Source organism: Callospermophilus lateralis, chromosome 8, assembly GCF_048772815.1.
Source record: "Callospermophilus lateralis isolate mCalLat2 chromosome 8, mCalLat2.hap1, whole genome shotgun sequence".
Lineage (NCBI taxonomy): Eukaryota > Metazoa > Chordata > Mammalia > Rodentia > Sciuridae > Callospermophilus > Callospermophilus lateralis.
Genome location: NC_135312.1, coordinates 110755514 through 110777077, shown reverse-complemented (window position 1 = coordinate 110777077; position 21564 = coordinate 110755514). Strand labels below are relative to the sequence as shown.

Genomic DNA, 21564 nt, shown 5'->3' with positions numbered 1-21564 from the left:
GCAGTCAAAGCATTAACAGAAATGATAAATAGAAGAAGATATGATATGTACAGAAGGAGAGAATGGAGTCAACAAGGCAGTTCCAGGAGAAACAGTCAATAGGTATGGGGTACAGGGATTTAGGAAGAGAAAAGGCACAAAAGGGCATTTAAAAAATACCAGTGGTTTAGCAAATACCTACCAGCCATTTTTCATATTCATTGATAGCTTGTTTATCTTTATCTTTTTTCTCAGCTCTTTTCAGTTCTTCCTTCCTTTTCTCATTTATTTTCTCTTTTTCCTTTTGCTTGAAAAAAGCTTCCTTTTTTTCATTCCTATGTAGGATGATATAAGACACCGGAAGTTAAAGGAGAATAGATAATAAAGATTCCCTAAAACAGCCCTGGCAAAGAATGAGATTGAGAGGCATTAGTACATATCAAGAGCTCCGGTTTAGGTGGGTGGTGTCCCCCAAAACCTCAGGTGTGAGATAATGCAAACAAGTTTAGAGGTGAAATGATGGGTTGGGGAGCCTTAATTTAATCAGAGAATTAACCCCCGTGACAGGGATTAACTGTTAGTAACTGTAGGCAGATAGGGCGTGGCTAGAGGAGGTGGGTCATTGTGGGTGTGCCTCTGGGGTTTTCTATTTTGTCCCTGGTGAGGAGAGCTCTTTTTTTCTCGGTGTTTCTGTGTTTCTTGGCGGCCACTTCCTGCTTCTTCTACCACACTCTGCTCCCATGATGTTCTGCCTCACCTTGGGCTTCAAAGAAGGGAGTCAGACACCTGTGGACTAAGACCTCTGAAACCATGAGACCCCAAATAAACTTTTCCTCCATTAATTGTTCTTGTCAGGTCTTTTTGGTCATTGACGCAAAAAAAGCTCACTAAAATATCAAGTAAATAAATTTTAGAAAAGCCTCAACTGTCATTAAATCTATCAGAAGATTTTTTTTTAGATTTTGGATTACCATTTTTCAACAGCAGTTAAATTATCTTTCTTTTTCTCAGCAACAGTTTCCTCTTCTTTCTGTTTCTTTGCTCTTTCATATTCTTTTTCCTTTTTAGTTTTCTCTTTAAGATATTCCATTTTTTTCTCTTTCCATTTTTCAAAAGCCTAAAAAAAGTTCAGAATGAATTTCTTACTATGAATATTATAAAATAAGCAAAAATATTGTTAAGCATTGATTTTGGTTTCATATGTTTAAAAATAGCTAAGTAAGGTGTTTAAAGCTTGTGAATACCTGTAGGGCTTCTCCTTTCCTCACAGCATTTTCTTCCTCAGTTTTCTTCTTGTTTTTCTCCTCAAGCCTCTTTTTGGCAGCTATTTTCTTGGCCTCCTTTTCTTTCATGGCCTTCCAGGCCTCAAATGATGCTAATGCTTCTTCTCTCTTGGCAGCTTTTTTCTATTTTGGAAAAAATAATAGGTATACAGGTAATGTAGGAGTAGACACACAAATCTTAACGTACATACATATACAAATATATGTATATTTCTCTTTAATTCCCAGATAATCATCACATAAAGATATTAAGTTCCAAAGTAGATAATTTATTTAGAATGGTTTAGGCAATTTATTTCCAAAAATATCCAAGCCAGGAGTAGTGGCACACACTTACACTCCCAGCAACTTGGGAGGTTGAGGTGAGAGAACTGAAGATTTAAGACCAGCCTCAGCAACTTAATGAGACCCTGTCTCAAAAAAAAAGGGGGGTGTGTGTGTGAAAATATCCTTTTTCTAAAAACATTTCTCAGATACTCACTTAATATTAGTCAGAAGCAGGAAATTTATTATTTCTGGAAATGCACAAAATAAGTGCTATCAAAATAAACTCTAATACGTTAAGGGGTATTATAAAAATGTTCAGTCAAAAAATTCTGGAAAATTATAGGCTTATAAATAAGGGGAAGGTAAATAGGCCAAGTCATATAGTAAGAACAGATTTTTGGTTTGAATGATATCAAGACATAAATTTGTTACCACACTAACATGTTTTAAATGTTGAAAATATGTCAGACTGGAAAATATGTATGTGATGGTACAGCAAGGATATTATCACATAATATCCAATAATTGACTTAGAATATTATCATTAAATGACATAAAACTTTTCATGGAGGAAACTCAACTGAGAAGTAAAGTACTGTGCAGCTACAGTGTGAAGGGCTACAACACTGCCCACAGCCATGTAATGCCCCCAGTGTGGGGACAGGTACACAGCCCAGCGACAGAGGTCTGCTCATACAGACGGATTTGTCATAGTGCTGTTCAATTTGAAAACATCTCTCTCAATCAGTTTTCGTATTGAGCAGACAATGAAGGGGTTTTTCAGAGATTTTACTTTACAAGACAGGAAGAGCTGAGCATTGTGGCCTATTAGGCAGGACTGAGAGGAAGAGATTGAAAGTTCAGGAGGGACTGGAACAAGAGTCCAGTTTGGGTCCATGGGATGGAACGTGGGTCAAGAACTCAGGTATAGTCTTGAAGACACACCTAAAACTCAAGAGCGATAAGAGGAAAACTAAAAGGGACCCAACATGGTGGCCGGCGAGGAGGCAGCACCTTCAATGCCTCCACAGTAATGGGATCAGAGAGTCCCATTAATACACCTACATGCGACCTTCTGAGAAACTTCCAGCAAAATTCCGCTGAAAGGAGACCTGCCAGGAATTAGTAAGTCTATTGGAGGGGTCAGTTTGTCCCAGACGAGTGAATCTCGGCAACGGGGAGCAGGGACACAGTCCCGCCGGCTGCCGCCGATCTGTCGCTGCCCACACATTGCAGCCAACGTACAAACGGCCGCGGCCTGACTAGGCCCCCGCCGGCCCGGCTCTGTGAACCGCCTCTGGCGGCTCGGCGCTGCAAACGAACCCCACCCCTGGCCGGTTTGGTGCTACAAACGACAACCCCCCCCCTTGTGAACAGCTCCCGGCCAACGGGCTCTGCAAAAGGCCCCGCCCACACGGCAAACAGGCCCGCCCGTCCAGCTCTTCGAACAGCCCTGCCCGCACGGGGGAATCAGGAGTGGCCCAGGACCCGCTGCTCGGAACTCCTGGCTACTGCTACCACCAGTGCTGACAACTGAGGTCTCTTGCACCAGCTTCCAGGGGCGTGGCTACCAGAGGGGAAGCAAATTCGCTGGGGGTTCTCAGCCCCAAGCTCTACAAACTTAGGGTCCAAGGGAATGGCAAACAGGGAGAATGTGCCCAGGCGTTCATGAAAACAGGGCTCACAGGAGCAGCAGACCTGGCGTATAGCCAGTATTGTGGTGAGCTTCACCGGTGCACTAAGGATTGGAGACCTGCCCAGTCTGGGAGGAAGAGCTGCTGCACAGTGACTGGCTCCTGCCTACTGAAAGGAGAAGATTGGCCCGGTGGGCACAGCTCCACCTACTGGAAGAATAGTGAATCGAACTCTAAGACTGCATTTATTAAAAAAATTTTTGTTTTTGTTTTTGTTTTTGTTTTGTTTTTGTTTTGTTGTTGTTGTTGTTGTTGATGTTTTTTTTCTTAAAAAAATTTTTTTATTCATTTTATTTTATTTTTTTAATATTAATTTTCATTTTTATTATTACTATCATTATTTCTTTTTAATTCTTTTAAACTTTCTATTTCTTTTCTCTCTTTCTTCTTTTCTTCTCTCTTTTCATTTCTTTTCAATTCTCGTATTCCTCCTTCCTTGAATTCTACCTGCTTACTCTCATTCTCTTTGGTGACTTCTTCCCTTACCTTATAATACCTTTCCTCCCAAGCATCAAATAAATTTATAGGAGTAAACAGCAACTCAGCAGTCAAACAGAAATAGAACCAGCGTGAGCAACATGAAAAAGCAAGGAAGGAAAGGAGTACAAACAATGCAGGACAGTCTAAATATTCAGGAGGATATAGATTCATCAGAAAAATGGTCACAAAAAGAACTCAAGGAATACCTTAGACAGATGGAATAGAATCTTAAAGAGGATATGAGACAGAAAATTCAAGCAGCGAAAGAACACATTGAGAATGAATTACATAAACAGATAAAAGAAGAAGTTAAGCATCTTTATCAGGAGATAGAGATAATAAAAAAGAATCAAACAATAATCTTAGAAATGAAGGAAATTATAAACCAAATTAAAATCTCAAATGAGAGTATCACTAATAGAGTGGAGCAAGTAGAAGCCAGAACATCAGATAATGAAGACAAAATATATCATCTTGAAAAGAGTCTAGCCAACTCAGATAGGCTGGTTAAAAATCACGAGAGAAACACCCAAGAGATATGTGATAACATTAAAAAACCAAATTTAAGAGTCATCGGGGTAGAGGAAGGTATAGAGATTCAAACCAAGGGAATGAGTAACCTGCTACATGAAATAATTACAGAAAACTTTCCAGAAATAATAAAGGAAACAGATATACAAATTGTAGATGCATACAGGACAGTGAACATACAAAATCAAAGTAGACCAACGCCAAGACACATTGTTATGAAGATATCCAATATACAGAACAAAGAGAAAATATTAAAAGCTACAAGAGAAAGGAGGAAGATTACATTCAGGGGTAAACCAATAAGGTTAACAACGGATTTTTCATCACAGACGCTGAAAGCGAGAAGATCCTGGAACAACGTGTTTCAAACACTGAAAGACAATGGATGCCAACCAAGAATTCTGTATCCAGCAAAATTAAGCTTCAGATACAACAACGAAATAAAAATCTTTCATGATAAACAAAAGCTAAAAGAATTTGCAGCCAGAAAACCAGCATTGCAAAGCATCTTGAGCAAAACACTACACGAGGAAGAAAGAAAAAACAATAACCAAAGCCAACAGTGAGAAGTAACTCAGTAAAGACAGACGGAGGGGGGAAAGCTAATCATGGAGAAACAAACTAAATTAAAAAAAAAAAGATAAATAATCAAACATGGCTGGAAGTATAAATCATATATCAATAGTAACTCTAAACGTTAATGGTTTAAACTCTCCAATAAAGCGACATAGACTGGCAACATGGATAAAAAAACAAATCCAACAATATGCTGCCTCCAGGAGACACATCTGACTGGAAAGACATAACAGGCTGAAGGTGAAAGGTTGGGAAAATATATACCACGCACACGGTCCTCGCAAGCAAGCAGGGGTGGCCATCCTCATATCGAATAAAATCGACTTCAAGACTAAGGTAATCCAAAGGGATAAGGAAGGACACTATACACTGTTAAAAGGAACCATTCACCAACAAGATATAACAATTATCAATATTTATTCACCAAATAATGGTGCTGCGACGTTCATAAAACAAATTCTCCTCAAGTTCAAGAATCAAATTGACCACAACACAATAATTATGGGTGACTTCAACACACCTCTCTCACCATTGGACAGATCCTCCAAACAAAAGTTGAATAAAGAAACTATAGAACTCAATACCACAATCAATAACCTAGACTTAACTGACATATATAGAATATATCAACCATCATCAAGTGGATATACTTTTTTCTCAGCAGCACATGGATCCTTCTCAAAAATAGACCATATATTATGCCATAGGGCAACCCTCAGTAAATATAAAGGGGTGGAGATAATTCCATGCATTTTATCCGATCATAATGGAATGAAACTGGAAATCAATGATAAAAGAAGGATGGGCAAATCCTATATCACATGGAAAATGAACAATATGTTACTGAACGATCAAGGGGTTACAGAAGACATAAAGGAGGAAATCAAAAAATTCTTAGAGATAAATGAAAATACAGACACAACTTATCAGAATCTATGGGACACAATGAAAGCAGTTTTAAGAGGGAAATTCATCGCCTGGAGGTCATTCCTCAAAAAAAGGAAAAACCAACAAATAAATGAGCTCACACTTCATCTCAAAGCCCTAGAAAAGGAAGAACAAAACAACAGAAAATGCAGCAGAAGGCAAGAAATAAATTAAAATCAGAGCAGAAATTAACGAAATTGAAACAAAAGAAACTACTGAAAAATTAACAAAACTAAAAGTTGGTTCTTCGAAAAAATAAATAAGATTGACAGACCCTTAGCCATGCTAACGAAGAGAAGAAGAGAGAGAACTCAAATTACTAACATATGGGATGAAAAAGGCAATATCACAACAGATACTACAGAAATACAGAAGACAATTAGAAATTATTTTGAAAACCTATATTCCAATAAAATAGAGGATAGTGAAGACATCGATAAATTTCTTAAGACATATGATTTGCCAAGACTCAGTCAGGAGGATACACACAATTTGAACAGACCAATATCAATGGATGAAATTGAAGAAGCAATCAAAAGACTACCAACCAAGAAAAGCCCAGGACCGGATGGGTATACAGCAGAGTTTTACAAAACCTTTAAAGAAGAATTAATACCAATACTTTTCAAGTTATTTCAGGAAATAGAAAAAGAGGGAGCTCTTCCAAATTCATTCTATGAGGCCAACATCACATTGATTCCCAAACCAGACAAAGACACCTCAAAGAAAGAAAACTACAGACCAATATCTCTGATGAACCTAGATGCAAAAATCCTCAATAAAATTCTGGCGAATCGGATACAAGGGCACATCAAAAAAATTGTGCACCATGATCAAGTATGATTCATCCCTGGGATGCAAGGATGGTTCAATATACGGAAATCAATAAATGATATTCACCACATCAATAGACTTAAAGATAAGAACCATATGATCATCTCGATAGACGCAGAAAAAGCATTCGACAAAGTACAGCATCCCTTTATGTTCAAAACATTAGAAAAATTAGGGATAACAGGAACTTACCTTGACATTGTAAAAGCTATCTATGCTAAGCCTCAGGCTAGCATCATTCTGAATGGAGAAAAATTGAAGGCATTCCCCCTAAAATCTGGAACAAGACAGGGATGCCCTCTACCACCACTTCTATTCAATATAGTTCTCGAAACACTGGTCAGAGCAATTAGACAAACGAAAGAAATTAAAGGCATAAAAATTGGAAAAGAAGAACTTAAATTATCACTATTTGCGGATGACATGATTCTATACCTAGAAGACACAAAAGGGTCTACAAAAAAACTACTAGAACTAATAAATGAATTCAGCAAAGTGGCAGGATATAAAATCAACACGCATAAATCAAAGACATTTCTGTATATCAGCGACAAAACTTCTGAAACGGAAATGAGGAAAAACACTCCATTCATAATATCCTCAAAAAAAATAAAATACTTGGGAATCAAACTAACAAAAGAGGTGAAAGATTTATACAATGAAAACTACAGAACCCTAAAGAGAGAAGTAGAAGAAGATCTTAGAAGATGGAAAAATATACCCTGTTCATGGATAGGCAGAACTAACATCATCAAAATGGCGATATTACCAAAAGTTCTCTATAGGTTTAATGCAATGCCAATCAAAATCCCAAAGGCATTGCTTGTAGAAATAGAGAAAGCAATCATGAAATTCATATGGAAAAATAAAAGACCCAGAATAGCAAAAGCAATTCTAAGCAGGAAGTGTGAATCAGGCGGTATAGCGATACCAGATTTCAAACTATATTACAGAGCAATAGTAACAAAAACAGCATGGTACTGGTACCAAAACAGGAGGGTGGACCAATGGTACAGAATAGAGGACACAGAGACTAATCCACAAAGTTACAACTATCTTATATTTGATAAAGGGGCTAAAAGCATGCAATGGAGGAAGGATAGCATCTTCAACAAATGGTGTTGGGAAAACTGGAAGTCCATATGCAACAAAATGAAACTGAACACCCTCCTCTCACCATGCACAAAAGTTAACTCAAAATGGATCAAGGACCTTGATATCAAATCAGAGACTCTGCGTCTGATAGAAGAAAAAGTTGGCTCCGATCTACATATTGTGGGGTCAGGCTCCAAATTCCTCAATAGGACACCCATAGCACAAGAGTTAATAGCAAGAATCAACAAATGGGACTTACTTAAACTAAAAAGCTTTTTCACAGCAAGAGAAACAATAAGAGAGGTAAATAGGGAGCCTACATCATGGGAACAAATTTTTACTCCTCACACTTCAGATAGAGCCCTAATATCCAGAATATACAAAGAACTCAAAAAATTAGACAATAAGATAACAAATAACCCAATCAACGAATGGGCCAAGGACCTGAACAGACACTTCTCAGAGGAGGACATACAATCAATCAACAAGTACATGAAAAAATGCTCACCATCTCTAGCAGTCAGAGAAATGCAAATCAAAACCACCCTAAGATACCATCTCACTCCAGTAAGATTGGCAACCATTATGAAGTCAAACAACAACAAGTGCTGGAGAGGATGTGGGGAAAAGGGTACTCATGTACATTGCTGGTGGGACTGCAAACTGGTTCGGCCAATTTGGAAAGCAGTATGGAGATTCCTGGGAAAGCTGGGAATGAAACCACCATTTGACCCAGGAGACTATTCCCTGAGGACCTTAAAAGAGCATACTATAGGGATACTGCCACATCAATGATCATAGCAGCACAATTCACAATAGCTAGACTGTGGAACCAACCCAGATGCCCTTCAATGGATGAATGGATTAAAAAAATGTGGCATCTATACACCATGGAGTATTACGCAACACTAAAAAATGACAAAATCATGGAATTCGCTGGGAAATGGATGGCACTAGAGCAGATTATGCTTAGTGAAGCTAGCCAATCCCTAAAAAACAAATACCAAATGTCTTCTTTGATATAACGAGAGCAACTAAGAATAGAGCAGGGAGGAAGAGCAGGAAGAAAAGATTAACATTAAACAGAGACATGAGGTGGGAGGGAAAGGGAGAGAAAAGGGGAATTGCATGGAAATGGAGGGAGACCCTCATTGTAATACTAAATTACATATAAGAGGTTGTGAGGGAAATGGGAAAATAAATAAGGTGAGAAATGAATTACAGTAGATGGGATAGAGAGAGAAGATGGGAGGGCAAGGAAGGGGGGATAGTAGAAGATAGAAAAGGTAGTAGAATACAAGAGTTACTAGTATGGCATTATGTAAAAATGTGGATGTGTAACAGATATGATTCTGCAATCTGTATTTGGGGTAAAAATGGGAGTTCATAACTCACTTGAAGCAAATGTATGCTAATGTATGAAATATGATATGTCAAGAGCTCTGTAAGGTTTTGAACAACCAATAAAAAAAAAAAAAAAAGAGGAAAACTAAAGATAGATGTCTGAAGACCCTTTGTATTCTTGGCTAACTGATGGCAATTTTTAAAAGTGAATTAGATGGTTACAAACAGTAAGAAGTTCAAAATTAGTTATGCCATATCTATCCTATGCATAATAAATAAAATAAAAATCTGTCTGTATATAAAAAGTTCTATTTATGACCAACTAAAATTATATAAAGTACCAGAGAAATAAAATCAGAAATCAAGTCTTTTATATACAACTTATTTCAACATTTAAAAAACATTTGATTTAGAAATGTTAAACATTCACAGATACTTTACTGACATAACAGTCCAGAACATTTTCGACTTCTTTATTTCACAAATACCTGTTCATTTTGGATTCTTAAGTTTTCACTCTCAATCCTTTTTATTCTGTGCATTTCATGAAGATATACATTTTTCTTTTCCAACCACTCCTGTTAGAATAAAGAAAAGGTTCTATGCTATTCAAAGTATACCAAATGAATTAGAAATCTTAACTATATTCAAAATACTTGACAAAGCTTTAAAAAGCAAAATATAAAGTTCTTAAATTTTAAACTGGTATCATTTTTCTTTTTCCTAATAAAACTTGAGGATATTCAAGAAAATTACTACTAACAATATTGTCTTCAAATATTTAATATAGTGGCCAAATATATCAAAAATTTTCCCCAAAATTACTTGTACCATTTCATAAAGTATACTCTTCTGTATAACAAACAAAAAGTGACTCTTACTGAAACTGAAAAAAATTGAGAAAATCTTTTTTCTGTATAAATTAACAATGTTTCTGAAGAGAAAACTTTAGGAACTACTTTTGTTCATAAACAATATAAAATTTTAGGATGAGAAAGGATAAAACATATATCTTATAATATTTCAGCTTTTGTTATATTTCTATAAATTATTATGGTTTCTCCTCTTGGAAATGACAATGATCATCTTTAAAAAAAAAAAAGCACAGAAGCTAATAATTCAGTAAACTAGCTTTGGTTTGCTTAAGTATTTTAAAGGAAACTTTCCTCCGCCCCAAATTAAGTATCAAACCATACTTTTTTGGGGCTGGGAGTGCAGCTCAGTGGTAGAGGGCATGATAAGCATTTGTGAGGCCCTGCGTTCAACCTCAAGCACACAAAACAAATCAAAAATTATAAGACCGAAACAAGATCAAGACCACCACCACCAAAGCATCAAAATTTCTGGTAAAGTCTTTTCATTCTTTGATATGGAAATTATTAATTCTTTTTACCTGATAAACAGCTGCCCTTATGTGATCTGCTCTGTCAGGTTCTAAACTCTGCTTTTGGTCCAAGACTTTCAAAGTCCCCAGATAGTGAGAAGAGGTAGTTGCTGATGGACTTCTCCTTATAGAACTGGATTTCTTTAAAAACTCAGAGGTCATTAATCTGAAAAATTTCAAATGAATCAAGATAAAGTATTTCAATTGCAATTGATAGAAGAGAGATCTATTAGAATACATGCACCTATATTTCAAAACTATTGTAATTTATTTAATACGTTATAATTACTTTCATAATGATATAGCTAAAAAGTAGTTTCTTAGTGTACGAAGAGTGCTATTCAATCTAACTTAAACTTTATAACTTTAAGTGATACAATTTTAAGCTGTACTTTTTAGGTGTTAACAATTAAAACCTTTCAAAAAAATACGGGGTGGGGGTGCTGTGGATGTGGCTCAAGCAGTAGCGCGCTCGCCTGGCATGTGCGGGTCGCTGGGTTCGATCCTCAGCACCACATACAAACAAAGATGTTGTGTCCACCGAAACTAAAAAATAATTATTAAAAAAATTCTCTCTCTCTTTCTCACTCTCTCTCTTAAAAAACAAAAATAAAAACAAAAACAAACAAACAAAAAAACACGGGGGCTAGGGCAGTTGGTCAGTGGTAGAGCTCTTGCCTTGCCCTTGTGAGGCACTGGGTTGGATCCTCAGCACCACATAAAAATAAATAAATAAAGATATTGTATCCATCTACAACTAAAAGATTTTAAAAAATGGGTCATATTTCAAGTTATACAGAGAAAATAATATTAACAAAGTGGGTTTTAAGCACTTTTTAACATTTTCTTATAATACTTTCTGTTACATAAACCATTCTAAATATAAAGTTAGAAAATATAGTACCCTCTGTCAGGGGTTAAGAGACAACCTGGGCAACCTGTGGCTTGATAAATAAAGTTGAATGCACCACAGATCTGTTCCTGCATTTATGTATGGGCAACTCCTGCTTTCCTGATACGGGGCAGAACTGAGCAGTGAACAACAGGGACTCAACTGCCTACAATGTCTAAAAACAGTACTTACTAACCATGTACCTAAGTGGCTGGCCCTGCTCTACTTGACTAATTATAATCATAATCTGAATAAAAGATGCAGAAGGTTTTGATTAGCACAGAGAAGTTAGCAATAGTCATCAGCAGCAATACATATGAACCTGTATCAATTCTTGTCACAGTAGTCCATAAAACCCACTTAGTCCATAAAACCCAGAGACTTTAGGTACAATTTTTTATGTGTTAAACAAAGATACTTATAGAGAAGAATAATGCTGGACTTCAGCTTTACTATCACTTTATATCTAATATCTCAGCAAAAACAGAAGAAGCTCTATTCTAAGAGCCATGCAATGACATTAAAGAAGAAGAAAAATGTCCTTTGAGGGAAGATCCTGGAGAATGAATGTATTATGTATATTCCAGGCTTTAAAACAATCAGGAATAGATGTAAACATTTTATTATTTTTATTATTTGCTATAAAAGAATATAATCCACTGTAGGGATTAATAATGAAGTATCTATTCCAGTCATCTGAGAGGTGAAAAAAATTAAGAGAAAATCCACAATGCCAAATCAAATTTACTTTATAAAATTTAAATTTAAATGAGTCTTGCTGGAATGAAAACCCAAGAATGAGGTATGTTGATGACTTAATTACCTGCCACCTGCACTGGATGCTCTGTTGTTTGTGGACTTTTTATTCTTCATATTTTTATCTTCGATCACCTTCTGTTAAATAGAAGATTTAATCATTTTAATAATCCATAGATGGATTATTCACCAGAACAATCACGGTTAGGCTTAGAGATGAAACTGTTAGTAAAGCAATACTTTTTATGCATCTAGCATGTGTCAAGCACAGAAGGTTTTGGGTACAAAGCTGTGAATGAAAGGCCTTCAGGGATACTAACTTTCAGAGAGGAGTGACTGGCCATAATCATAAACAAATGTGACTCACGAAGGAGGTGAAAGTGGGACAACAACAGAGTGACAAGAAAGGGGCTGAGAGGCTGCTGTAATGCTGATCAGAGACTGATGAGGAAAGGGCTCACGTGATGATCTGTGGGATGAAAGGAGAAGTGCTTAGAGCCCCAGAGTGATTTTTGAAAAACACAAGAAGTCAGTGGTACTGAAGCCTGGGGAATGGTGGGGGGAGTGGAGGAACACGTGGTCAGAGAAGACTCACGTGAAATCAGTAGGTGGTGGTGAGGAGTTCTGGATTAATTCTCATGATGAGGATCCAACAAAGATACTTTAACAAGGGGATGATTAGACTCAAACCTAAGAAAGTTCACTTAGTAGAGACTGAGAATAAAGCCAAGAGTCTAGCCAAAAAAAATGTTATAATCTTACTTGTTACTTATTCTAATAAGCCTGTAAGTTGCTTATTCTAATTTATAATTGCTTCTATTAGGCATTTCAAGGGCTCCACCTATAAGCTGTACACTATTTAATTTTTTTTGTTGTTGTTGTTTTTTTTTTTTTTTTCAGTTTTTGATACTAGGGATTGAACCCAGAGGTATTTTACCACTGGGTCACATCCATAGCCCTTTTTATTTTGAGAGAGGTTCTTACTAAGTTGCTTAAGACCTTGCTAAATCACTGAGGCTGGCCTCAAACTTGCAGTTCTCTAGCCTCAGCCTCTCTAGTAGCTGGGATTACAAGTGTACCCCCATTGCACCTGGCTAAGGCTATCTCTTTTGGTTTTTGGTATGAGGGATTGAACCCAGGGGTGCTTAACCACCAAGCCATGTCTCCAGCTCTTTTTTTGTTTAAATATTTTATTAGAGAGAGGAAGACAGAATCTCACTGAGTTGCTCAGGAACTCACTAAATTGCTGAGGCTGGGTTTGAACTAGCAATCCTCCTGCCTCAGCCTACTGAGTCACTGGGATTATACAAGTGTGCCACTGTGCCAAGCTAAAACTATCCTTTCTTTTAAGAAAAAAAATTTGTCTATTTACACAGATGGGTGGGTGGGTGGGTGCTAGCAGTAAAATAAGAACATGGATATGAATACATTTCTAACTCGGCAGTAGTTTTTTTCTAGGGGGAAGGCAGCTAAGGATAATATACTTGGAACGTGACTTAAGATCCTTTCCCATACATTTAATTTTAAAAAACCCTATATATTATGAAAGTCCTGTTCAGTCACTAGTGTTCTGCCAGAACTACTTTCCTCCCCTGGTAATATAAGCATTGCTGCTAGCAAACTGCAGTAAAAAAACATAAACACTAAACTCAGGAGAAATAAAGAGTAAAAATGCTATACTATTCGTTTTAAAAGTATAGTACTTTGGTACAATTAATTGTAGGAACAAGTAATTCTGTGTGCCATAAATCTGTTTCTCAAGATTTTAATAATAATGTTCCTCATGATAACTTTAATAATAATGTTCCTCATAATTCTGTGTGCCATAAATCTGTTTCTCAAGATTTTAATAATAATGTTCCTCATGATAATCTAAAAAGCATTTCTTGATTTTCAGGAAAATAGTTAAAATGTTTTCAAATGATATTTAAAAAAGCTTTCACTATCTCAAAAATCTCAAAAATTGTTCCAGACAGCTACATTTTCTATAATGGGAAGACTTATAGAAACATATACAGTTATAGGTATTTCTGAGATACTATAAAGTACATTATGACCATACCACTGGTGATTTTTAACAGAACACTGGGTTTCATTATACTAACTGAAAATCTTTCTTGAAGATAAAGTTCTACTGAATTAAGTGGGAAGCATTTGACAACATCATGTTGCTATCAAAAGATGAGTTTCCCACAAGTAACACAGAAGTTTAGAACACAGAAGACACAACACTTTCAAGCCCTTTTTCAAGTTTCAAGCTGTAGTACAAAAGAGATACGTTTGTAGAAATACCTTTGCAGATTCTGTTGCGTTGGTATGAGACTGAAATAGCAAGGGATCCATTGTCGAGTCACCATCTGTCACCAGTTCAGCCTTTTCCTTTTCTTCTTCAAGGCTGTCAGCAGGCACTTGAATTTCCTGGGGTTTCTCAAGTTCAGCAGTGACACAGTTTACCATATCTGAATTCGCTTCATTTTCATTTAATTTCAAGGAATTATGGTTTTCAGGAAATTCTCCATTCTGATCTATTTTGAGAAGGAATAACAGCACTAAAACCTTCTCCTCAATTAAAAGTAGATAAGCAGATGCTATACATTCCTTTAAATGAAGATCGTATATAACCTCTTTTTTTCCTTTTTTATTTTTTATTTTTTTATTTTGTGGTGCTGGGGATTGAACTCAGGCCTGAAGCATGCTAGGCAGGTGCTCCACCATTGAGCCACATCCCCAGTCCTATGTACTCTTTTTTCTTGCAAAATAAAATATGAAAAAAATGATCATAATGATATTTTTCCCCCCAAAGTGTTCTACGAAAGAAAAATGGCTACTCTTCATCTAATGAAACACTTAACAAAACTAAATACTCTGAATAAGTAGCATAGTCATAATTATAATGGAATCACTACCCCAAACCAACACACATCAAAAGAACTAGTTGATATATAAACCAAGTAACCGAGATGGCAACATCTGTTCAGTTCTAAAGCCTGGGTGCTCTTGGCTGGAACAACAAACTGTGAAAACAGGAGGCACATATCTGCATGCCACTGCAGTTACTAGCATCACAGGTGAGCTGTATACATGCAGAGAGAACCAAGAATGAATGTAATTTCATGCAGAGAATAAAGCCAGTCCAGTTAGGTTCAGGCCCACCAGGATGCGGTGCTGCAGTGCGCCGTCCCATACCCAAGGGCACCAAAGGCAGGTCTATTCCTTATCCCCTCAGTACTCCCAGGGACAGGTTCAGGGGGATGTCAGGAGGGGACTTGGTTGTTCTTTTATAGAATTGTGTCTTTTATTCAGATTCTGCCACATTTCAGGATGCTTGACAGAAAGAAATCAGTGTTCTCTGTAGGGATCACCAACTTTCATTTCTACCAGGATCTACCTGCAGGCCCAAACTGTATTTTCATCATTAGAAGTCTTAATTCTAGGGCTTTCATTATGGCCTTTTTTCCCCTTTGAACTTATTTAGAGGTAAATGGTTTTAAAATCCCATTATCATTACAGTCATATATTCACATGAAAAGCGCACATGATTCAATTCATTACTGGGTTCTTTGGAGAAACAAACAAGAACTTTGGAGCCAAAGATTCCACCTCTGGCTCCAGCACTGACCTTGGCTATGTTTCCCAATGTCTGCACCTCAGTTTCTCTCCTCTGTAAAATGACAAAAATTATACTACATAGTAAGCACCTAATAAATGTTAGTTATGCCTCCCAGTCCTAGAAACAGCTGTGACTTTTAGCTCTCATTAAGCCCTAAGAAAACAAACCACATTCACAACTTACACCTCACATTTACTATGTGCTTACTATGGTACTGTTCAAGGTTTTACATGTATTATTATTATTACTTACACTTCACAACCACCCTATAAGGTAGATATTATTATTATCCACACTTTAAAAAAACATTATACAAAGTCAGAGAGGCTTGTTACTTTGCTCATGTAGAGGTGCTAGATTCAAACCAAGGTTAAACCTCGGAAGCCCATCTAGCCATATGTATACTATATAGACCATTGCAGCAATATGCATAGTATAATAATTCACTTTAAGTGATCATTCCATTTGTGCCTAGAAGTAGGCTAGTGCCAGTGGCTAAATTGTACTCTATCATTTAATTTTCACAATAGTCTTTTTTTAAATATATTTAATTAATTATTATTATTTTTTAAATGTGGTGCTGAGGCTTGAACCCAGCACCTCGCCTGTGTTAGAGGGGCGCTCTACCACTGAGCCACAACCCCGGCCCCACAATAGTCTTTTGAGACAGGCAAGATTTAGGGAAACTGAGGCAGTGAGTGATTATTTCTGCACTTAAAGTCATACAGTTAACTATGCAGTCAGGATTGAAAAAACCAGGGAAACACAAATATATATTTTCCCTGTAACCGTGAAAAGTATCATTTTTCTTACAGTGTCCTAAACAACACAGAGTTCATAAATAATACACATTAATTAGAATGTAATTACCTTCTATAGATGCTTTTCCCTCAGGTGTCAGTGAAAAAGAATTTCCAAGACTTTCTTTAAGAGCTGATGACGATAAACTTGATAACAATGGATCCTGTTTAATAAAAAATGTATTTAACATGTAAGTTTCGCTCCAAGTATTTATGGACATCATAGCATTATTAAAACCATCTTATAACTTTGGAATCTGCATTATTGGAAGTTTGCTGCTGAAACCTCAAAAAGCATTAAGCCTTCATAGTGGGACATGGATTAGGAGCATGGGAGGAATAGACGAACTCTAGGTAGGGCAGAGGGGTTGGAGGGGAAGGGAGAGGGCATGGGGTTATTAATGATGGTGGAATGTGATGATCATTACTATCCAAAGTACATGTATGAAGACACAAATTGGTGTGAATATACTATGTGTACAACCAGAGATATGAAAAATTGTGCTCTACATGTGTAATAAGAATTATAACGCATTCTGCTGTCATATATAAATTTTAAAAATTACATAAAAAAGCATAAGCCACTAGAGGTAAAAATGCTTCCCTTGGTGTTTGGGTCAGTAAAAGGGGTCACTAAAAGAGTCATTGTAGCTCTGTATCAAAATGTTATGTCTAAATTTGTTTTTAGCAATTTTTAAAACTCCTGCTCTACTAAAATCAAATCTATTATGTATTTTTAAGGTAAAGATTTGATCCTATTGTCTCTTTCTCCAATTTTCTTTTCAAGGACAGTATCAAGACAAAAGAAAAATCTTTAGTTTCTTCTTCTTCTTCTTTTTTTTTTTGGTACTTGAGATTGAACCCATGGCCCTCAACCACTGAGCCTTGTTGTTGTTGTTGTTTAGGCCCTTGCTAAGTTGCTGAGGCTGGCTTTGAACTCATGATCCTCCTGTCTCAGTCTCCCAGGCTGCTAGGATTACAGATGTGTGCCACCGTGCCTGGTAAATTTTAGTTTCAAACAATTATTACAAGTAGTTCAAATGAAAGCAACCTATAAAACCAAGTAGACAGCTACTTCCAAATATTACAGGTGGAAAATGTACATAAATTTCAAGCACATGAACTTTACTCAAAATCTGAAAAGAAATCATTGTATTGTGTCCAAAAACCCCCAATTCTCTACAGAATAAACTAGCCTAAAGGTGATGATATTATAATGTAAGAATTTTATTTTTGTTGCATATAGCAATATTCTTTCCTTCAATATTTTATGAGCACATAGGAAATTATACATCAAAAGCAATGAGAAGAAAACATTTGGGAAAATGTCAGAAGGGCTGAGACACTGGAGTCTACCTTGAAAGACAAAGTTACACTTAAAGAGATTTGCACATTTGTAGCTTTGGGATTTATGGTATATCTCAACCTGTAGAGTTCAAGTGGTAGAAGGCTACAGACTTAGTAGACTGGTTTGAGAGCCCAGAAGAGTCAATACATTTGAGGAGGAAGTAGCCTTGGAATCTGAGGAATTCTTCTAAAACCTTTGGCTCATCTGTACATGGCATAAAGAAGACCTCAAAAGACCTCAGAAGGTATTACAAAACCACAGAAGCTAGAAATTGGAAGAACTGAGCAGGGATTCCTACTGATATCTACTGCAAGGGAGAAAGAAGTAAAAACTTGTATCTAGACACAATATCTACTTACCAGAATATATGATCACAGGCACACAATGCACTTTAGAATCTCTACAACACATCATTCATAATATCCTGTATTCTATTAAGAGTCACTAAGCAGATGAAGAAACAAGACAACAACATAGACTCACGAAAGCAAAAAAGAAAATAAAAAAGACAAAGAAAAAAACAATAGTAAAAAGAAACCAATCTTGAGATAACCTGATTGTTGAAATTATCAAAGACTTCAAAGTAGTTATTATAAGATTGTTCAAGCACTTTAAGGAAAATGTATGCATGACAGCTGAACAGATGGGGATCACAGAGATGTAGAAAATACAAAAATACCAATGAAACTCTAGAGTTAAACTCTGTAATAACTGAAATAAAAATTAACTGGAGAGACTTAATAGCAGATCAGAGATGGAAGAATAGATCAGTGAACTTGGAGAAATGCAAATTATTCAATCTGGAAAACAAGTGGATAAAAAGATTAAAGAAACAGGAAAAAGATTAAAGACACATAGAACTTCTGAGATCAGTGAGATTCATCAAAAAATTTCAATGTATGCATTTATAATTGTAGCCCCAAAAGGAAAATAATGTAGCAAAATTTAAAAAAGAAGAAAACAAAAAACAAAAAAACAACTTCCCATCATGGCAGGTATTAGCTTGTAGGTCCTAAAAAAGCTCAACTAACCCCACACAGAAAATATAAAGAAACCAGACTTACGTGCTTATTTATAATCAAACTGTTGTAATTCAAAGAAAAAGAAATCTTGAAAGAAAATAATACTGAAAACAGGTAGAAACTCCTATATTTTATATAGGAGTATAATAAAATGAGTAACTGCTGATTTCTCAACAGATACAGGAGGGGCCAGGAACAATGGAAGCTGATAAAGAGGTAGGGGTCAAAGAAAGGAACTATCAGTCAAAATGTTCAACTAATTCATCCTTCAAAAATAAAGATAAAATAAGCACTTTCAAGGTAGGCACAGGCTGAGAAAACCTATCACTGACCAATCTGCCCTTGAGAAAAAAAAAATTAAATGGAAATAACATGAAGTGATAATCTGGATATATAGGAAGGAAGAAGAGCCTCAGAATCACTATATAAAAGAAAATTATAAATATTCATTCTTTTCTTCTTTTAATTCTTTAAAAATCTAAGACACAAAGTTTAAAAGCCTCATTAGTGAAAATTATAAGATGACATTGTGGGAATTGTGTCATGTAGACACATGTAGTATCCATGCCAAAGGCAGCACAATGGACGAGGCACTACAAGGAACTGAACTGTTGCGAGGCTTCTATATGGAATGTGAAATACAGAATCAACTCCATAGTGCAAACAGGGACAGTTTAAAGTTCAACAGAGCTGAGCATATGCTCCTGTGATCCCAGTGACTCAGGAACTGAAGTTCAAGACCAGCCTCAGCAATTTAGTGAGGCCTTGTCGAAAATACAAAAGGGCCAGGAATATATCTTGGTGGGTTCAATTCCAAGTATAATAAATAAATAAATAAATGGAAAATAAAAACACAAATAAATGGCAGAAGGGAGTAACAGACGAATAACATAACAAAGCAAAGAGAAAACAAACAGTAACAAACTGGTCTTAAATCCAACTGCATCAGTGTTTATGTTAAAAGCAAATAGAGAAAACACTCATAATTGATACAACACCAGAATTAAAATGCATAGATTCTCAGATTCAATTTAAAAAAAATGTGACTCAAACTGTTATTATAAGACACTCACTTAAAGTAATCAGTAAGGATAGAGAAGATCTGAGTGATACTACCAACCACCTTACCCAAACTGAAATTGTAAAACATTATATCCTATACCTGAAAAACAAGTGTACTTTGCTAATACAAACAGGATACACTGGGGCTGGGCCATTACCAACTCATATAAGATATATTCTTTGGACCACAATAAATCTAGAGAAGACCCAAATATTTGGTAAAAATGATGATTCGTCACAAAATAACCAATAGGTTAAAGAAAATCATGATGGAAAGAAAGGACATTAAAAAAGTAAGATGTTCAGCAGTATAGAAAAAAAAATGTATAGCTTTCAGTGGTTTTCAACAGAGGACTCAAGACTTAAAAATCAAGGAGAAAACTTTCATCAGCCTGTGCTTAAACAAATTAAACAAATTGAAGAAATAAAGAGAAGAAATAAAAATTGACAATTAGCCCAACTGAAAACAAACTATAGAGAAAATTAACAAAGCCAAAATTGGTTCTTTGAAAAGTTTCATAAAGCTAAACAATGCCTACCAACATTGAAAAAGAAAGATAAAAATCATAAATTAAATATGTCAGAAATAAAAGATGAAATGATATGATGACCCCTGATCCTAAAAATGACAGGGGACTATCAAGAAAAAACATGTTTATAAATTCGACATGTCAGGTGAAATAGACAAATTTATCTAAAAAAAATTATCAAACTGATGAAAAATCTGAATACCAATATATCTATAAAAATAAAATTTAATGCAAAGAAATTTCTATGCCCAGATCATTTAACTGGTGAATCTTTTTCCTCAAGGATTCTTACCAAATTTAGAAAATAAAGGGTGAATAGTTATTGCCTAACTCATCTGACACACAAGCTGATAATAACCCTATAAGAAAAAAAAATTTAGACCAACAGACTTCATAAATATTTATGTAAAAACCTTAATAAAATATTAACAAATTAAATCCCATAATAAAATACTGTGCATTGATCAACAGAGTTGATTCTAGGATGCTAGGTCATTTTAAAAAATGATCCTCAATCATTCCCACGCAAACACACAGAGAAAAGGTAGGAGGTAAGGATGTAGTGAGGAAGCCTGCACAGCTCACCCTTGGAGTATCTGATTGTGACATTGCAGAATTATGCTATAGTTGGGATCTTCAACGTTCCGCAAAGGCCCATATGTTAAGATTCTGGTTCACAGCCCATGTACTATGGGGAGGTGGTGGAACCGTTTGGAGGTAGCCTTGCAGGAGAAAGCTGGATCATTCATGGTGTATGCTTAAAGGGGATACTGGGACCTTGGCCCTTTCACTTTCTCTCTATTTCCCAGATGCCATGAGGTGAACAGATCTCTACAATGCACTTCCACCATGATGAGCTTCATTGCTACAAGCCCAAAGCAACCCCACCAAGAAACCAAGGACTAAATTCCCCAAACTCTTGAATCTTCCCTCCTTTTAAGTTGATTATCTCAGGTATTTTGTTACTGACTGTAAGGCAGAAGGAAGGCTGCAGTTTCAATTGAGTGTGTCTACAAAGATAAAGAAGTTAGAGCATGACTCAATGTAGATGGAATAGATCATGAGGAGCCAGAAGTTGTTATACATAGGGGAAAAAAAGAAAAATTAGATGGGAAATCCCTGAGATAGTGGGCTTACAGCACAGTCAGGA

General features: G+C 36.1%; 1 protein-coding gene across 1 annotated transcript in view; it reads right to left on the bottom strand.

Annotated features, from left to right (window-relative positions):
* Window positions 1-21564, bottom strand: part of Map9 (microtubule associated protein 9) — a 34434-nt gene that overhangs the window by 2958 nt on the left and 9912 nt on the right. Inside the window, exons 6-13 of the mRNA XM_076865000.2 lie at window positions 16523-16616; window positions 14335-14567; window positions 12110-12180; window positions 10404-10560; window positions 9499-9588; window positions 1224-1385; window positions 951-1096; window positions 182-314 (exon numbers count right to left, since the gene is read on the bottom strand). Coding sequence (XP_076721115.1) covers window positions 182-314; window positions 951-1096; window positions 1224-1385; window positions 9499-9588; window positions 10404-10560; window positions 12110-12180; window positions 14335-14567; window positions 16523-16616 — 1086 coding nt within the window. The remainder of the gene's footprint in view (window positions 1-181; window positions 315-950; window positions 1097-1223; window positions 1386-9498; window positions 9589-10403; window positions 10561-12109; window positions 12181-14334; window positions 14568-16522; window positions 16617-21564) is intronic.